This window comes from Eucalyptus grandis, chromosome 4 (assembly GCF_016545825.1).
Source record: "Eucalyptus grandis isolate ANBG69807.140 chromosome 4, ASM1654582v1, whole genome shotgun sequence".
Classification (NCBI taxonomy): Eukaryota; Viridiplantae; Streptophyta; class Magnoliopsida; order Myrtales; family Myrtaceae; genus Eucalyptus; species Eucalyptus grandis.
In genome coordinates this window covers 27,956,221-27,976,649 of record NC_052615.1, presented here as the reverse complement: position 1 = coordinate 27,976,649, position 20,429 = coordinate 27,956,221, and the positions used below count along the sequence as shown (strand labels likewise).

Genomic DNA, 20,429 nt, shown 5'->3' with positions numbered 1-20,429 from the left:
TAACCCCAACTCAACCACCCCAAAAACTTATGGAAAACAACTGAAATTCAAGCCCAAAAGTTACTATTTGGAACCTAACCAGCACACAAAGAACTTCGAAATTTTGTTCCGGGCAAATCGTCAGCCCAAATCAAGATCCACAAAATCTTATAGTTTCACAATACCCTAAACTATCATTTTTATAAAAATACACAATTCAACGACTCAAAAATTGGATTTCACTGCACGAATCTCTAATAATTTCGAATTTCAAGCCCCTAATTGGAAATTACTCCGATTGAACAAACAAGAGATGTGAATGCTTATCGAGCATTGCGTTACATAATTGAGTTGGCTTGGCGAGTTGTACATATCACAATCGCGGCAATTTTTTTTCTCCTTTCTATTCTTTTCTTTTCTATCTTCTTTCCCCTTTCTTCTGCCCGTGCTCTCTCTCTCTGCTAAAGTCCACTCTTTTTTTCTTTCTTCTCCTCCCCCCTCCTTTTTCTTCCTCTCGCCCGAAAGCTCTCAGTCTCTCTTCTCTTCTTTGACTATTTACCCCTGGACCTACAAGCCAGATCTTGCACTCACAGTTAGCCATCTTGAGAAGTCTTTCGTGCATCGCGCGACCCTCTTCTACTATAAGCTCGGGATCTAGCTCTTGGACCGAAATCAAAATGTGTGAAATCTATATTAAAGCATGCAAAGTGGTTACTTGTGGAACCTTTTCCAATGTGTAATGCATCGTATTATCATAATTTCATAAAGAATCTCTCTAACATATACGTCACGAAAATCAAAAAACATATTCCCAATAAGGGATTGTAGATTAATCCTATAATTCCAATCAATCAATTTACAAACACGTTGCATCAGACTAACGCGAAGGTAATTTTACAAAGAGAGCTGCTACTTCCACACCCCGAAGACGCAGCCCAATTAACATCTACCCACCTAAATATGAAACCTACCCTCGCCCAAGTTCACCATTTCACTTCCTTCTCTCCCACTAAACTAGTCCGACGACGTGAGGTAACCTACACAGCCTTCGCAGTCGCGCGCCAAAGATCATGGGGAGCAGGATTATGCTACCTCTGCACGTCATCTGCCATTCAAGGAAAAGGTCGTGGTCGGGGCTGATCTCCGCATGGCAAGCATGAATCTCTTGAGCCGAAATCCTGGCGGACGCCGATGTTGTCGGCTTTTTGCAGGGTAGACAGCGATGACAGCACAACTGCTACTACCATTGAACCATACGTAAGTGCTCATATGTTGAAGAATCGAATTCTTGAAGCGTATGCAGAATACGCATAATTGCGTATTCAGCAGTTTTCTCTATTCATCGTGTGTTTATTGCACTTTTTAACTATTTTGCCTTTTCAATTTTTTTTTTTTTTTTTTTTTTTTTGCATGAAATCAATAGTTCACGCCCTTTTGCTTCCAAACGTAGGATCCCTTCTTCATAATGTGAAGTTCGCAAGGCTTTGCCATTTCAAGCTGAGTCGCTGGCATTATTTTATGTTGATTGTGTTTTTCAGCAGAAATCATTAGCTCTTTTGGTATTTATTTTTCCCCATTTTGGGCTCTCCAAATTTGCCAATGAGACTATAAAAACAATAATCAAACTATTTGTCATGACATGTGCATTCCTTTTCTTATTATTTGAGAGAAACTCATATTTGTGGATATTTAATCTAAAATTTACAGCATTTAAAAAAAAATTAAAAAAATAAATTGTGCACCTGCGCAGCACCTGCTTTGCATTTAGCTCAATATACATATATTTAAAAGTAATTTCAAACACACACAATATTCTCGATGACTAGCCTAATTTCCTATATGCTTCTCTCCACCTAAAAGGAAGAGGAACTTCAAAGTGGACCAAAACAGGTGACCTACTTCGCTTCAATTGGACCCTCATTATTAGGGTTTTGTTCATCTTTTCTATTTTTAGACGCCTGCAATGCGACAAAAATAAAACTCAGGAATCTTATAGGTAAGAACAAAAATAGACCAAAAGCAAGCAAAGCAGCAATAAATTTTCGATAGGTGAAGAAGCAATCCCATTAGTTGAGATTTATTTAATGGGACTTCCAATGATGGTTTTTTGCTTAAGCCCATCAAACATAAATTAGAAATTTGTCCCCCAGCTGGGCGTTACGTTAGGTCAACGAATTCTATTGGTTCATCCAATTTTGCTCACCAACCTCCTCCTCCCCCTCTTCCCCCTCGTCACTCTCTCTCTCTTTATATGATCAGTAGTTTCGCCACCACATTTCCCACAATCTCCGGCGTCCACCAGCTGCCTCGGTCTCTGCTCCACCGCCATCGGAAGATGTCCACCACCAACAAGTCGGCCGCCGACGAGCGCGCGGGAGCGGAGATCGTGTATGGCGCAGAGGAGTGCCACCGCCAGTCTGTAGAGCTCCTCCAGGAGCTTGGTTTTCCCAAGGGTGTCATGCCCCTTCAGGTGAGGCGTTCAACGCGATAATCTAATTCGACTCAGTCAACTCAGTTTCATCCGATTTCCCTTTCCCTTGCCCATAATGGTCGGCAATTCTTTTCTACAATTACATGTCCAAAGTTTGAGTATAAAGATTTTATGTCTCGCTTGTAAACCTCGAAATTCTCTGTCCGCGGTTTCTCGTCCAGAACTTGGAAGAGTGCGGGCGAGTGCGGGAGACGGGGTTCGTGTGGATGAAGCAGAAGGCGCCGTACGAGCACTTCTTCGTGAACACGGGCACGCGCGTGAGCTATGCGACGGAGGTCACCGCCTATGTGGAGAAGTCGAGGATGAAGAGGATGACCGGGATCAAGAGCAGACAGATGTTCCTGTGGGTGCCCATCGCGGAGATGAGCCTCGAGGAGCCGGCGGCCAGCAAGATCACGTTCAAGACGCCGATGGGGATCGGCAAGTCCTTCCCAGTCACCGCCTTCATGACAGACGAGGAGAAGAACAAGTACTTGTTGGAGAAGGGAAATTGAACAAATCAGTCCGGGGGAGAATAAATTCGAAATCTCTTCAGTTTCTGCTTATTTTGCTCTTTATTTTGGTTAAAGATGGTCCAATTGTTTTCTTGGATCAGACTACGGATATCTTCTGGCCATTCTGCTGATGAATAATCTTTGAATTGCATGGCATATTAATGTCATTGTTGTAGTTTCTCGTGAGGGACTTTTTTTTTTGTTTTGTTTTTTTTTTTTTTTTTGTGGCTAGAAATCAACTTTTTATTTCAAAACAAAACATTACAGAATGAATACAGTACCTATATTAGAATGATAGATAAGAGAAGACTCAATTAATACAATACTTTCAACTCTAGATGGGAGATCATGGAAAAGACAGTGTCTATTTGATTAAAAACCCAATTTGCAAGCGTATAAATAGCTCCATTCTTGGATATGCTAGATATGCTAGTCCAAGCCAAGCTCCAACCTAGAATTTGCTGAAATAGGAAGCGAAAATCTGCAATGAAAGGCTGAATGCTTTAAGGGCAAAGATCCTTTTGTTGAATGGCATCAATTAAGACTTTATAATCGCTTTCAAAAATCGCTTTTTGGCAATTGAGGGACTGAGCATAATTGCGGCGAGAAGGAGAGTTGCTACTCCCACTTCCACCGGCGAGTTCCAATGTTCTTTCCTTGTCCAAGCTTGCACAATTGAGCCACTAGCCGATCATGCAATCATACCAATGGCTCCTTTGTTATTTTTCCATGCCCCATCTATATTAAATTTCAATTCTTGATCCAACGGTGGGAGCCAGGAGTCTGTCCCTCTCCTAATAAGATTGGATCCTAGACTTGTTGCAATTGTGTTCTCTTCTCTGAACTTGTTTAAAAATTCCATGAACTCATATGAAACCAACTTAATTGCTCGGGAAGTAGTTGGAATAGCTCGATCATGTAATATGGCATTCCTATAGCACCACATTTTAGTACATAGAAATGCTGCAAAGAGGGTGAAGAGTTTGCAATTGAAGCCCATTCTCTGAGCAATCCACCTTGGGTCAAGAAAGTAGTTGATCATTTCCTTTGGTGTCAAGAAGTCTTGTGAGGGACTTACTTTCGCCATTGGGCCAAAGCATAGAGATCTTGTTCAGGTGTTCAAAGCAATGTGATGACTATAGTTCTTCATGGGCCTGATCGGGCCATATCGTTCGCCTATCTTTCGGCTCCAATCGAGAATTCAATTTGGATTTTGATTGCTCCTGCGTGAGCTACCATTCGTCACGTGGTCCAGAAGGAATCTTTCTGCGTTTTCTTTTAAGGTCCCGAAGAATTTCTTATGTTTTTTCCTATGTTATGAATGTGAATATAGACGGTATGTGGGAAGGGTTCTAAATTTGGAAAACTTAGAACGGCAAAAAGTCAAGACAATACTGCCGTTTGGTGCCCAATTCTTATCCACATCGAATGGCAATGCTCCCATCATGTGGTACGGGTGTTCCTGTATTTGTCAAAGTCCAAAACATCAGATTTCGACCTAGCAATGCATTGTGCAATTTTGCTAACCCAACTAAGGTCAAAGAGGCTAGGAAGATTCCAAGCAAGTGGGAAACTTATACGGGTGATCTTTTTCAAAAGAAAGCGGTTCCTAACTTAGAACCGAGAACAAACCCTATGACCCTAAGTTTCAAAACATTTTAAATAGGAACCGAATTGGCTGGTCTTGATCCGATTCCCAGTTGTTAACCCATTATATATTTTGGGTAAAAGAAAACCCAAATTGTTATAATAAAATATAAAAATTGCATTAATTCACTACAAAGACATTTGTTGATTAAGCGGTTATAGTGTTATTGTTTGTCCATCATGAACACCGCGATTCAATTTTTGAATGGGCGAAAAGTAATTTTTTTCCTTAAAAGAGACTTCGAAAGAGATTAAGGGCCGGTTATAGTCCGATTTCCGAGTCAACCTACTGTTGCCGACCTTGCAACGCAGTACCAAACCGGTTCTTCATAAAATAGGCCTTAAATCAATCGATCTAGGCCGATTTGATTCAGTATTTGGACTCCGGATCGGATGCTTACCCTACCTCAAAGCATGCACGTGAATGCAAGTTAAAAGAAGTTGAGTTGATAAGTTCACGGGCAACGTGGCTAAATTCGAGCAAGATGGCTTCCGAGCAATGAAGCAACGTGAAGAAACCGACGGCAATGTTTTGTATTATTAACTTGGGAGTTTCGGAGGAAGAAGGGGCCGCGCATATCGCCCACCAACTGCTCTCCGGGAATTGTGGGTATTTTGGAATCATTGCACGTTTCGTGTTCTTTTTCGTATCTTCTCACTTTCCTTGTAACTTCAATTTTAATATAAATTAATTTTCCTCACACTTACTTTCACAGGTTCGATGCCCCTTCGCACATTTTGTGCTCGATTGTGAAATGGCGGATCAATCTCGATCGCTCTTGCAATCGCCTGAAGTTGGATCGCCTCGGCACACGTGGTGTCTTGTCGAAGTCTCTTTTGGCATGCCCGGCATATCGATTTTCCCACCACGCACTAGGAAAACAGAAAGGTCTTGGTCTCTCTATGTGAGCCAACTAACTTCGTCCCAAGCTTGCTTAATTTTGAATTCTGAATTACGCATGTGTCTACCACCTCATCGTCAAACTCAATTTGGGTTGTCATATCTTTTAAAAAACAGTGACTATCGATGATTAAAAAAACAATACATATAAATTGAGTCCTGTCTAAGCTGGTGATAGATGAGTCAATTTTTCAATGAATTGGCATTGAAATTCCGGGAAGATAACGTGGGACATGCTTAGACCCATATCCGATAAGCCCGAAACGTGGGAGGATTTGGTGCTACTCGCTTCGGCCATTTTCCTTATGCATGCTTAGCAAAAACCAATGAAGATAGGAGAGAAAACAAAGAAAGTGGATTTTGAATTGGGCGATTAGTCGCGTGATGCTCGTAAGTTGTCATGGAACATGTCAGCTTCTGATCAAAGCCCGACAATGACACGGAAAAGAGAGAGAGAGAGAAGAAAAAACAGGGGCACTCGTAAGTTCACTGAGGTTTTGGATAAGACTCCGACCTCAGCTCCTTGCTCTCGCCATGCCCACGTTTTTATTTAAGAATCATGTCGTTAGCCAAATTCACTAATTTATAATCATTAGTAGATAGAGCCGTCTGATTGGTCGGTCAGTTCATTAATTATTTTACTCATTTCGACCAAAAAAAAAAGGGAAAGATAATATTCCAATTTTACAATATCTAAAACTCCTCTGAAGTTTAGACATCACCCCTTTTGGTTTATTGGGTTACTAAGATAACTATTGACAACTTCGACTAATATAATTGACTTTGAATATGCATGGGTTTGAACATTTGAATAGGGAACCTCCAATTCCCAAGGTGGGACACTTTCTACATCCAAATCAACTACATCGACAGTGGAGATCCAAGGTGGGACACTTTCTACGGCCAAACCAACTACATCGACATTGGAGATTGAGAGCGATTCCTCGTGGGGAAAATCCACCATCTTTTACAAGATGAAGATAGACAAGAAAAAAGATATCCAGATAACTGCATATTATAGGGCCCATGTAGATCTAACCGACTTAAAAGGCTACTTTAAATACAAATCTTGATGTCCTTTCCTATGTCCTTGAAAATACGAGATAGTCGAATAATTCTTAATTTAGGTTTCATAATCATGTGGCGCAGATGAGGGTGCCAAGCCAACAAAAGAGAGAGCAAACTTTATAAATGAGCCATCCAAAAAGATGCCCATCTCATTTGTTGGTTCGTGCACGTAGACAATACGAGATTCTTAAAGCGATAAGCACGGCCATGCTGTTACCATCCTAAGCGATGTGCCTGCCGAATTTTGGTGTCCATCTAGACATGACCGAGACGTATCAAGCTCTCGACAGGGACCATCCATCGACGAACCTGCCCCAGATTCTGGCACTACTCTTTTGTGGGGTGGTCCGTGTTGATAATTCAAAAGATTTTATCACGCATCAACTTTGGATACATCGTCTCTTCATCTTGCAAGCTTTTATGCTTAGGCAGTGAACTAAAGTGATTGACAGGTTTTCGGCATTGATTGAGAACAATGTTTTCGTCGGTATGTTCAGTGGCTTCTGGAAGGTTTATCGCATTCGTCCCGTGATGAGGGATATGCCATGTTCTACGTTCATGTACTATCTCCCGTTCATTTAGTCATTAGATTTGTGCCACGTGACATCCATCTCTCTTTCTCTCTCTACCCATGCCCACGGCAAGGAGAGCACCCCATGAAAGCCAGCACAGCCGCCGCCGCCGCCGGCCAAAGCCAGCACAGCTCGCCGAGATCGCTCGCCGCCGCCGGATCAGCCTCAAGCCATATATAATTAATGGGAAAAGTGCCACGTTTCTCTCAACACATGCCTTAGATCTAGGTTTTCTTATGCTCGGTCCGAGATCGTTAGGGTCTCAGCTCGACGATGGATCAAGGACTCGGATCAACCTCGAGCCATATATAATTAATAGCTCTCTTTGCGTCTCTCTCTCTAACGCATGCCCTAGATCTGGTCTTTCTTGTGCTCGGTCCGAGATCATTAGGGTCTCGGCTCAACCGTGGATCAAGGACTCGAATAAAACTCGAGCCATCAATAATTAACAGCCGTCTCCGTGTCGTCATTTCTATTGGATTAATCCCATATAGCGCCTTCAGAACTTGTTCCATTGTCCACTAGTCCCCAGTGACTGTTAAGTTCTTGTGGTCCTCCAGAGAACCTGGAAAAGGGCAAAAGCCGTCGAAATGAAGTAACAATGACTTTTATCGCTAACGGAGGTAAAAAAAAAGTGACCCTACCTCATTAGATGTTCAAGGCAATTTTTCAATTCCAGTTGGGTTGTATTAGTTTTTATTTATTTATTTAATATTTTATGATTGTTCTAAAATGTTAAGTTATTATTGAAAGGTGTGGAAAGACTTGAATTCATGATCTTTTGCTCTAATACTATATTAGATTTTATGATGCTACTGCAGACTGTTATAAAAACTTAATGTGTTATATATATTCTATCAGGCCAATTGTCCAGTCGAACCAGCCGATCAGCCACGAGTCATCACTACTACTTATCCTTTTGCTATACATAATAGGAAAGGAAAAGAGAAATGTGACAGTGCAATAGCCTAATGATAGGACACATCCGGGCGTGCTGGAAAATAATTTCCGGGATCGAATCATGCCCAGGTTTGGCAACACATGGAGAGCAATCCGACAAATTGCGAAATCACGTGAAAGTTTGGAAGAGATCAAGGAGATAGAGATGGGTCATGTGGTGGTGGGGGAGGGGGAAGCTCTTGCTTTATCCAGGGAGGGACCACACTCACCTTTGCTCGAGCATGACCTTGCGTACACTGCCCATTGTCCCTGTTAGAGAATTAACAGTCCCACAATCGATCAGTGTGCACGGGTCCACTCCACTCGCTTAAGGAGAAAACAATGAACATCTCTCCTACGTGCCGATTCCATGGCCCCGGCGGCTGTGAAACGAGTCAATTACTTTTCTATGAATCAATCAGTTCGAAGGAAATTGGGTTCCCCATTAGCCTGGAAATTATTGATAACGAGTGGGTCGACTTTCCCGCCGGTCAATATCCCCCGGATTACAAGTAGTTTTGCATCATTATCATGCTATAATTTCTAGTTTGTGTACCGAGCATATACCACGAGGTGCGACAAAATTCATTGTCCTTGTCCCACTGTTCCTTCCCCATTTGCGACCCAGTTCCCCAGTACCAGGAGCTCGACTATCATCCGCAGGAATATTCCAGAAAAATAATTATTATTAAAGAAGATTCACAAGGGCGAGGGACCCGACCCAGCAAATTTATTTCCCTTGAGAACAGGATAATTATGTTTATTTATGAAATTGTGGAAAAGAAAGGTGATTTGGAATGTTTAACTTCCGTATATTATACTCTTTATGTAACATCTCATTAGTGGATAAGGAGTTTCAAACTAATATCTTTGGTTAATTCATTTGGCCTTTTGATGAAGAGAGAGAACGGCCCGAGATTGGTCCCCATCGGCGCCACTAATCACTGCGAGGTGGTCACTGGGCCCTTCTAGTCCTCAAAGGAGGGAGAGAGGGTTAAGTCAAATGCGATCGAAAGAGATCACAACAAATCAAGGGGAGAGAGAGATGTCGTGTGATTGGGGCGAAAGAGACAATGGTGTCCAACATCAGGGGCTGCCACGGAGGTCGCCTTCCTCCAGTGTCCACCATTGTGAAGCTATTGGTGACAGTGGATCGATGTGTTGATAGCAAAGGCGACAAACATTTTTTGTCATCCCTTTATGTTAATGAGAATAAATTTGATAATGATTCATGCATATCAAAATCCATCATATTTGATTGTGTTGTGTCTCTTAAAACCCATCTCACCCTATTATCTAAGAGCTCGAGTAACATACGACCAAAAAAAAAAGCTTAACCCATTTTCCTAAGTCCAAAAATGAATCATGGATCTATTTTGCCACTTCTATGCCGTAAAATTTGAAGTCTGTAATATTTTAGTTAATTAATTTGATGATTTTACGTGAAATTCAATGATCGTAATTATTATTACCACTTTTATTGGCGGTTGCAATTTTTCAAAATTTTGCTTATATGTGTAATGATTATTGTCATTGGTGTCTATCCAAAATAGAAAATTGTCATTGGATGATAATTCCAAGTTTGGCAGCATCAAACTACCATGCTCAAAAGCACTAAGTCCACTTTAATCCAAAGTCCAAATTGGCATTGAGTGCAATCAATTTCTTGCAAAAAGCTGGCCATAAATGGAAATTTTCTCCACAGCAATAATGTGAGGATATTGTTAAAAAGTGCTCTAGGATCATTTTTTTTTATCGGAAAAGAGGATATATTTCTATTCAAGTTGGGAAAAAGGAAGAGCCCATTAGAAGGGCTTCATTACAAAGCAAATCTAGCATAACTTGAGGTGGACTAATAGCCCAATTCGGTGAAAGTGAGCCACATTCATGGGCCTTCGCGGCCCAGTCGGCTAGGGCATTTGCTTCTCTTCTACAATGTTGTAGCTTGAGGTTGCGGAAACAAGACATAATAGCTTCAAGTTCGGCGAAAAGGGAGCGGCATTCCCACTGCGGCAAACGTTCGCGGTGTATGACTTCAGTGAGGATGAGGCTGTCGGTCTCCAACAAAAGGTGGGAGCATGTATTTCCTTGTGTTGAGAGGTTCTTTAGGGTAAGTAGCATGGCTTGAACTTCAGTCTGAAGTGCAGATGTTGCAGGAACACTCCAGGTAAAGCCTCCGATCAGTCGGTCCGTATGATCGCAAGCAATGCTAGCAATCGCTCCCATTTGATTGGCGATAGGAAAAGCTCCATCAATATTTATCTTGATGGTGCCTTTTTGTGGCGGGATCCAGGTGCGATTAAGGTTCGGCAAAGGACATTGGCTTGATTGCTATTGCTGAGTTCGAAGATGGAGTTGAGCAGAAGCGAGAGCCGTTTCAACCAAGTGGTTCGGGTGGGTCTGTTGACGACGAAAGATGAGATCATTCCGAGCTTTCCAAAGCTGCCATAAAAGTGCTGCAATTATCTCAAAATTAGGTACTTTTGCCTTATGTGCAAGTAGATCAGCCAGCCAAGCGTCAATGCGGTTTGTGTTGTAATCTTTGATGTTAACCTACACTTTGGGGTGGTTCCAGATGTGGTGGGTCCAGGGGCAAAACAAAAACAGATGCTCTGTGGTTTCAGGTAAGTGCGTAGAGCAGAGTGTACATAGTGGGTCAGGGGTAATACTTCGTCGGTATAGATTTGCTTTGGTAGGTAATGCATTTTGACAAATGGACTAGAGGAAAGTGCTTATCTTGGGGCTGTTTTGGTTTTCCATATCTGCTGCCATAATTTCCTTGGTGTCTGATAGGAAGAGAATGCGTGAGAAATTGCATGTGCTGATTCTATCTGCTTGATGATATTATAGGCGCTTTTGACGGTATACTGGCCATCTTCTGTCCTTGTCCATATAATTTTGTTCTTGGTAGATGCTGGCCACAGCTTAATATTCAGTATTTCTTTAATAGTGTGCTCGTCAAACGAAAGGTTTAGGAGCTGAACGTTCCCACTCATTTTGATTTGGGATAATAAACCCTGCTACTGTGTAAGATTCCTCTCTAAGAGCTGGGTCGCCTAGAATTCCCATAGGTAACCAGTTGTCCTCTCTGACTTTGATCTTGTGGCCATTACCTACTGACCAACAAAGCTTCTTGAGAATAGAATCTCTACCTAATAGAATACTCTGCCAACCCCATGACGGTCTAGACCCCTTATCAGCATGCCAGAAGTGTGTTTCTTGGAAATATAAAGCTTTAAAAACTCTACTCCACAAAGATAATGGATTTTGGAAGAGTCGCCAAGCTTGCTTTCCCAGAAGAGCTTTATTAAAAGTTTGTAAGTCTCTGAAACCTAGTCCTCCACTATCTTTCCTCTCTTTCAGAATATCCCAGCTCTTCTAATGAATCCCATGTTTGTTGCTATTGTTTTGCCACCAGAACCTAGCTATTTTTTTTTTCAACAGCCTTACATATAGATACAGGAACTTTAAAGATCGACATGGCATACTGCGGTAAAGCCTGAACCACTGATTTCAATAGAATCTCCTTCCCACCTTTGGAAATCAGACCTTCTTTCCAAACCTTCAATTTAGCATTTACACGTCCTAGGATCCAAGCAAACATTTTTTTCTTAGATGATCCCCAATCATAAGGAATGCCTAGATACTTACCTGTATTGTCTAGAACTAGCACCCTCAATTCACTAGCCATGTTTATCTTAAGAGTGTTAGGGTAGTATTTACTGAGGAACATACCTAATTTATTCCTGTTAATTTCTTGTCCTATGGCTAGACAATACTAATTTAGGATGTTTGCTAAATTTTGACATTCCCGGGTTCTACCATCGAGGAAAAATATAGCATCATCAGCAAAAAATAAGCGCAATAGGGTAGGACAGCACCTGTTTAGTTTTATGCCCTGTAAATGGCCCATGTCGACTACTTGTTGGATGAGGGTGGATAGCATATTTGCCACAAGGATAATAAGTAAGGTGAGAGAGGGTCGCCCCGTCTGAGTCCCCGTGAAGGTTTAAAATAAGGTAGGGCTTCGCCATTTAGCTTAACACTAAGAGAAGTTTTCGTTACACATTGCATCAGCCAAAGCACCCAACGATCCTGAAAACCAATTTGGCGAAGATAGGCTTCCAAAAAATCTCATTCAATCCTGTCATAGGCTTTTTTCATATCCAACTTTAGCTCTGGGATCATTTGGTAAGCAATCAATTAAGAATTTTTTTACAAAGAGATAATGACACAAATAGTTGTTGAAATAAGTGTTTTGGATGCGCTCGTTAATAAAAGCATCCTTCAAAATGAAAAATTCACATGCCTCACTCTTTTAAATCTATATACGGGAATACTATAGTATATCGAATAGACATTCCAAATAGTCTTGTATATTGAGCAAATCCAGACCAAACAAACACCAATATTTTTTCAAATTTCCTAGGTCATTCAATCAAACATATGTTTGACCGACATAATTAATGACCATATGTTTAGCCATGTGCGAATTGTCATAGAAATGTATAATAAAATGGAGCACGAGAAATTCCTGCATTAACACAACGTTGTTTATGATGTAATAATAAATTAGCGCATACACGTTTTGCAACTTTCATAGATAGAGCGTCAAAATATTTTCTTGACTTGAGAATTGTCTAACTCGAGCAAGATACGAATCTAAGATGTACACCTAGATGCAATATTTAAAGAAGATATTATTGCGATGTATTTACGTAGATAATGCGGCATTCTCACAGGAGCACATGGCTTGCGAAAAAAATGGATAGTTGCCAGTCAAATATGTTGAGCTTAGTATTTGATCTACATACGGTTTTGATTGCCCAATACGAGCTTATCCTTTAGCAGCTCAGCTCAAAGTCAAAGGATGTGTTTGTTTCATAGAAATAAATGATTTATAAAATATACTTTAAAAATGATTGCTTTAATCACTTATAAAAATGAATAAACGAAAAATATTTTCAATGTGAAAATATTTAGACATAAATTGTTATTAGATAATCACAATTAGGGCTTCAAAAAATTACAAGTCAATCGATGCGCTAGATATAAAGAATGGAGAGAGAGAGATATTCTCCTTGATCAATTCTTATGCGATGTGTCATCATTTTAGAGCCCACAAGTCTCGTCATTTAGTCGATTTTCCATTACAGACTTAACTCTCTTAAAAAAAAAAAAAAAAAAAAACCATGTTGGATATGTCTTTATTAAAATAAATTTAAATGGGATTTATTGTCGGAGATATGTTGACAAAGTCACTCAAGTGGACATTTTTATTAAAGCTATACTTGGTAGAAAAATTGTGACATCAAAGAAAGTATCGTATATAAATTTATGACATTGTTACGGTGATTTTTCCAATTTTGTTATATGCAACTACAAGCTCAAAGGTTATGCCCCCACATGTGTGGATATGGTAGAAGCAAAAGGTCTAACTTACGTCAACCCATGATAAGGTTAGTTCCTTCACATTTATGGTCATGGGCGTTGCTATGAAATGACCAAGTTCATTGCACCTTTGGAAAATCTCTCTCGGGAAAGAAAACGTACTCGACCGTAATTCCGGTAGAAACCAAGCTCATATGAATAAGCCACAGAATCTTGTCTTATTCAACGACTTATAAATTTTTCGACCAAAAAAAAAAAACGACTTCTAAGTTTATTTTCCTTTCTAATATTTCGATACTTCCTACCGTTTAGCACAAAAGATTCAAAGATGATTCAATACACATGTCCCCAAAATATTTGCCATGAAGCATAAGCGCGATACTATTTAATGATCATATCAATGAGTATATCCAACTATAATTAAATAAGACAAAGAGAGTACTTCAACATCTCATTCATTTTTTTTTCTCTTCTCGCAAATATGCTTAATTATTTATTTTACAAATATTGTATCCATGGATTAATGCATAAGGTACGGATTTGTTTTCTTGCATAGCAAACTTCCTTCCGAGATTGCAAATTCTCAAAATATTTTTTCTCTTTCCATAAATGTTTATAAAATTTTACATAGTGCGCATTCTTCATCAATGAGATTTTCTATTTTTTAATAATTCAAATATTCTGTAATTAAATGATTTTGCTTAATCTCACAGTATCTCGCGTGCGCACGTGCCCCACATGTGCATATTTGCTGGTCTTTACAAAGCAAAAAGGAAAATAAACGAGAAGTTCCACCTCTAAAGTGTTACAAAAAAGAATTTGTTGGATGTCCATATCTTTTTACGAAAATGTTAAATGATAATCCGACGCAAACAAACGGACAAAATATTAAATTCGTGTGATCAAAGGAATTATCAATTAATTCCATAAAAAAAAAAAGTATCAACATCTCCAAATTGACTTAAAACTCTCTCCCCAATCAATTAATTGCTTTGGACAAATATGGTAGTGTGCTGAGCGCTCGATGAGATCTGATTCCAAGCACTCCTAATGAAAGAAAGAATCCAAATTTGAAATTTCTATTTATGAAGGACTCCTCGATATCTCGACCCGAAAGGGCGCTGGATGCATCAAAGATTATTTAGGAAGGTTAGCAATTTCTCTTCTTGGCGATTTTTCTTATCCCTGTCCGACAAAGTTACCGTTCTCTCCCTATTTATAGCACCATCTCCACCACCATCCCCACCACCTCAACCCTCGACTAATCCCTGTAGGAGACGTCCAACAAAGTTACCGTTCTCTCCCTATTTATAGCACCATCTCCACCATCTCCACCACCCCCACCACCTCAACCCTCCTCTAGCTCTCCCTCTCTCTCTCTCTCTCTCTCTCCCTCTCTCCCTCTCTCTCTCTCCCTCTGCAAGTGCTGGCTGCTCAGATGGCTGAAGCGAGAGCACATGGGTTCGTCTACGCCAGCAAGAAGAGGCCGGGGTCCGATGATGCCGATGGCGGCGAGGACGCGATGGTGGTGGCCAAGAAACAGATGATCTCCGGCCCCGTGGCGGGGGTGTGGGAGGACCCGGCGGCGGCGCTGGCGGGCGCGAGGCACGAGTTCGGGGAGCACGGCGGGGTGAACATGTCGATCGAGGCGTCGGCCACCTTCACGGTGATGGAGCCGGAGACGATGCGGCGGATGTTCACCGGGGAGCTCGGCCCCGACCGCGACTTCTTCATCTACAGCCGCCACTTCAACCCCACCGTGCTGAACCTCGGCCGCCAGATGGCCGCCCTCGAAGGGACCGAAGCCGCCTACTGCACCGCCAGCGGTAACAAAAAAAAAAAAAAAAAAAACCATCGTTTTCCCATCATTAATTGATGACGCGTGAAGCATTGCGCTTAAATCCTCGAACCTGCTCTACATGCACAGGAATGTCCGCCATATCATCGGTGCTGATGCAGCTGTGCAGCAGCGGCGGACACATCGTGGCGTCCCAGGCGCTGTACGGCGGGACCCACGCCCTCCTGACCCACTTCCTCCCGAGGGCGTGCAACATCACGACGACGTTCGTGGACATCCGGGACCACGCCGCGGTGGCGGCCGCCGTGGTCCAGGGCCGGACCAAGGTGCTTTACTTCGAGTCCGTCTCGAACCCGACGCTGACCGTCGCCGACATACCGGAGCTCTGCCGGCTGGCCCACGACAAGGGCGTGACGGTGGTCGTCGACAACACGTTCGCGCCGATGGTCCTGTCCCCGGCCCGGCTCGGCGCCGACGTGGTGGTGCACAGCATCTCCAAGTTCATCAGTGGTGGGGCCGACATCATCGCAGGTGCGCGTCTCTTCTCTTTGATCAGTACACATCTTCTTTTGTTGGGATTGATTCCGATTTCGACACGTGTCTCCATGTTGGCAAAATCAAGAAATTGTCACGAACCTAATCCTTTGAATCGCCTGTTCAAAAAAAAAAAAAAAAAATCCTTTGAATCGAATCGATCACGAGACTCTCTTGCATGGCCCCGACTGACGGGACAAAAGGTTGTCTTTTTCCTTTTAAAATGCTTCTTTTTTCAAATCGATGATAAGAGTACCCCAATGGTTCTAGGATGGAAAAATAAAAATGAGTCAGTACGGCGATAGGAGGGATCTTTGACATATTTGACTGGATTTAGGCTCTTAAATAATGATATATGATTCCAAAAATACATATTTTTATAAATTCGAGCATCGCCACATAAGTAATGACCACATGACTTGTCAAATAACATTAGATTTTTGTCCTGAAGTTGCTTGGGAAAGTGTGTGGGATCTAAAGATATATTTTAAGTCTATAGTGGACGACAGGATTATTGGGTTTTGATTCTTTGAATCCTGAAAGTGATGTCGACCTTGGACTCACGCAGTTAGTATATTCCATTCTGATTGATGATGTCCTCCTCTAAACAAAAGAACTAATCAAAACTAGACAAACTGATGATATGGAGTGCTAATCAAAACATTAGATTAGCGCATTTTTATCTTGTCTAGATTGGTAGATTGCCATAGCAGTTAAACACGAAATTCCCATCTGAGCTGTTCGACAACGTCAGTTGATAATCGACTAAATTTCATATTCTCTTAGTCCTGACCACATCTAGTATTTTTTAATAAAGTAATTCGCTTTTTCCGCTGGCATGTCTTGTTCCTTTGGACATTTGCGTATGTGTCGAAAACAAGGCCCAGCTCCCATTGGTTGATCTGGCGCATTATATTGCTGACACGCTTCTGTCCTATTATACCTGGCGATGCCAATCTTGATCCCTCCAAAATAGAACAGGCCAAGGCCCTGAGTTTGGTCTGTCCTAGTCACGGGAGAACATAGATTTCTGCAAAGTGGAAAGACGTATTCTTCTCTCTATACCGAATGTTGCGGATACATGTTCGAACTTGCAAATAAGAATATACCAAAATGGTTACGTACGCGAAATTGAAATGTTCATATTTCCAAAGTGCGATTAGTGACCCTTGATATTTTTTTCCGTGGAAATGATGCAGGCGCGGTCTGCGGGCCGGCGAAACTAGTGAACTCGATGATGGACCTCCACCAGGGAGCGTTGATGCTCCTCGGCCCGACCATGAACGCCAAGGTCGCGTTCGAGCTCTCCGAGAGGATCCCCCACCTGGCCCTCCGGATGAAGGAGCACTGCAACCGGGCCCTCACCTTCGCGACCCGGCTCAAGAAGATGGGCCTCAAGGTCGTGTACCCGGGCCTCGAGGACCACCCGGACCACGTGCTCCTCAAGTCGATGGCCAACAAGGACTACGGGTACGGCGGGCTCATGTGCGTGGACATGGAGACGGAGGAGCGGGCCAACCGGCTGATGCACCACCTGCAGAACGTCACGCAGTTCGGGTTCATGGCCGTGAGCCTGGGGTACTACGAGACGCTCATGTCGTGCTCGGGGAGCAGCACCAGCAGTGAGATGAGCGAGGAGGAGCAAGCGCTGGCCGGGATCTCGCCGGGGCTCGTGCGCATGTCGGTCGGGTACATCGGAACGCTCGAGCAGAAGTGGGGCCAGCTCGAGAAGGCGATCGCGAGAATGGGCGAGTTCGGGTTGCTGAAGAAGAATTGACGGCTCCTTCAGAGGAAATGTTAGATGAATGAGATAACGAAAGTAGGCAAGTGATCCTTTGTGGTGGTTCAATGTGAAAATGGGAGTGCTAATAAACGGGTGTCCTACTACTTTGGTTTGTAAATTCATCGGACTTTTTGCTGTCTTTCCGCTAAGAATTTCGTCGTTTGTTCACTTCAATCTTTGAGAAACTGCATCATCATCGTACGTACAGTGGAACTGAGATTAGTTTAGAGATCCCCAATCTAAAAATGGGCTGTGGAGATGGGCTATGTTGGTTGGAAGTATGAGTTGGACGAAGTTAGGAAATCCAATGATGGGTTCTCAAGTAGGGCCAGTGGCCTATCCAAAGGCAAGAGTTGTCTTTTACGCACTACAAAGGCAAATCTAATTTTGTATACAATAATCTTTGTAAGAGTAATCATTGAAATAACGAAAGAAACACATTTAATACAAGCGCTAGTTAAGATAGGATAAAGCGTATAATTAGATTCCAAGGGGAGAAAAGTCTTGTCTGCTTTTTTTTTCTTTGATCTCTTGTGAGAATGTAGAGTTGATCGACGAGGCAACGAGGCTAGAGGCTTTTGATAATAGTTGGCTGTCCTTGGACTCTTTTTTTTTTTTTTTTTTTTTTTTATCGAAAAAGCTTCATTTCATTTTATTTCAAGTAGGTAAAGTAGAAAAAGAACCCAACTGGGCTTCAGAACGAAGAACATCCAACAGCGGTTGGGGTGGGCTTGGGACCCAATTCAGAGGGAGGGACTGATTTAGTTGGGCTTTAACGACCCAATCTGCAACTTTGTTTTGTTCTCTAAAGCAATGGGTTAGGCTTAAATGAGACAGAGGAAATTGAGGCCTGGCCTTTCTTGATTTGTGCCGCAACTTCCCACGGTACTTCTCCCCCAACAAGGAGATAGTGTTTTCAGCTTATATATCAAGTTGGAACCTACTCGATGGTGCAACAATACAGTTTAATGTGGACATTAGAGTGATATGTGTGCTAAGGTGAAAATACTATCAAAATGGACGATTTGTCGAAAAGCTCTTACATTAATGTTGAAGGACAAAACTGTGAAGTTAATGAGTATTTCATGAATCAAAGCGGGCATGCGAGCACTGTTTACTTTCTAGAGCCATGTCTTTAAATTTTTTTATTTATTGGGAGGGCACGATTAGATCGAAATTGTACGATAACCGATTAAATGCAACTGTTAAACTCCTCGTGTTTCCGGTTTAAAAAGAAGAGAAACTGGAAATGCTCGTTGCGAATGATAACGGGCTGCCGATTAAATTTCGACCTCTAAGCTTGTTTTGTTCTGCTTTTTCTTGTTTAGAAGCCCGAATCGAGAAACCCAGTGAGTTTGTCAAGGCCCAAAGAGATCACCAAAGAAAAAATTAAAGGGGTAATTGCCCAGAATCACCCTGCACTTTTGGCATTAGCCTCTGAACTTTGAAAAGCGATAGATTAGACTCTTTGAACTTTGACAGTGTTGCGCAGTGGCCCGAAACTTTGATAAGTTCTAGATAGTCCCTCTGAGCTTTAATTATTGTTTCGGTATTTAGTTTTTTGGTCTGGATAGCCGTTAAGTATTACCAGAAAATGATCTCTATTACATGATTGGTGAAGTTAAAGAAACAAAAATTAAGAAGCTGCGTGGAGTAAAATAAAATTTAGTAGCGGTTATCTTAATCAAGAAAAATGAATTTATCCAATTTCAAGTAACACTTAACGGATATGTCAGCGGAGAAATTCGCAACCACGACAAATATCAAAGTTCATGGGCTAATTTATAATGTTGCAAAATTCATGGTCTGTGGAGTAGTGCCAAAGTTGAGGGGAATATCTGTTAATTTCAAAATTCAGAGGGCTATTGTGAAACAAAGCATGTAATGAAGGTCTTATTTTGGTCAGGGCAACTGACTTAATCCGTTTTGAGTAATATTTAAAGCTGCGTTTGGCGGTTAAGATAAAATTCAAGATAAAATAAAATTTATCCTTATCTTGCGTTTGGTGTCTGCTCAAAATAGGATAAATTCATATATGAATGTGATATGATTAGATAAAATTATCCCATGGAAGAAGTGGGATAAAAGTAGATAAAATTTCTAATATTCATAATAGAATTTTTTTTTTTCAAATAACAAATTTCTTAAAGTAACAAATTAAAATTATATGTCAATATAAATAATATTTGAATTCTAATATAAAAAATTCAAAATAAAGAAAAATAAAAATTCAGTTTTTAATTTGATCTTATTTTTACTTATTTATTCTAATTTAATTCTATTTTATAATATAAATTCAATATACAAATATATATTTATTATATATTTTTGGTGTTTTCGTATTTTAGGTATATTAGTATAATTTCCTATTTAATAAAATTTTATTAGAGAATGATGGAAGGGGAAAAAAGAAATAAAAAAGAAATTAATTAGAAAAGAGAGGAAATAAAAATAAAGTAGACAAAAGTGTCGCAAGAGATTTTTACCATCTCTATTTATAAAATTTGTGATTCATACAGGCATTAATACCAAACAATATATATAATATGACGTGAATATATTCGACTTTATTAGTGCAATTACCAAATAGTGGATATGATATAACAAAATCTCTTGAATTTGATATCCTATCTTATTCAGTCATATTTTTGTTAGAAATCTAGACAAAAACTAAAGGGTTATGAAAGTAGACAACCAAATGACTATAACAAAAAAAAAAAAATTAGGGTCTAATCAGTAAATTTTGAAGCTCAATGACTAATATGCAACGGTGTCAAAATTCAAAAGCCATTGCACAACAATGCCAAAGTTTGAAAGGATAATATTTATGAA

At 40.9% G+C, this 20,429-nt stretch overlaps 2 protein-coding genes across 2 annotated transcripts; both read left to right on the top strand.

Moving 5' to 3' along the window:
• Positions 1–2,211: 2,211 nt before the first annotated feature.
• LOC104441615 lies at positions 2,212–3,150 on the top strand. Its single transcript, XM_010054767.2, has 2 exons — positions 2,212–2,449; positions 2,632–3,150. The coding sequence occupies exons 1-2, from the start codon at positions 2,231–2,233 to the stop codon at positions 2,962–2,964; spliced, it is 552 nt and encodes a 183-aa protein (XP_010053069.2). The 5' UTR covers positions 2,212–2,230; the 3' UTR covers positions 2,965–3,150.
• Positions 3,151–14,795: 11,645 nt separating this feature from the next.
• Positions 14,796–17,771, top strand: LOC104441613 (methionine gamma-lyase). The gene is made up of 3 exons (XM_039311577.1): positions 14,796–15,308; positions 15,410–15,811; positions 17,014–17,771. Exons 1-3 carry the CDS (start codon positions 14,921–14,923, stop codon positions 17,589–17,591), a joined length of 1,368 nt encoding a protein of 455 aa, XP_039167511.1. The 5' UTR covers positions 14,796–14,920; the 3' UTR covers positions 17,592–17,771.
• Positions 17,772–20,429: the final 2,658 nt, after the last annotated feature.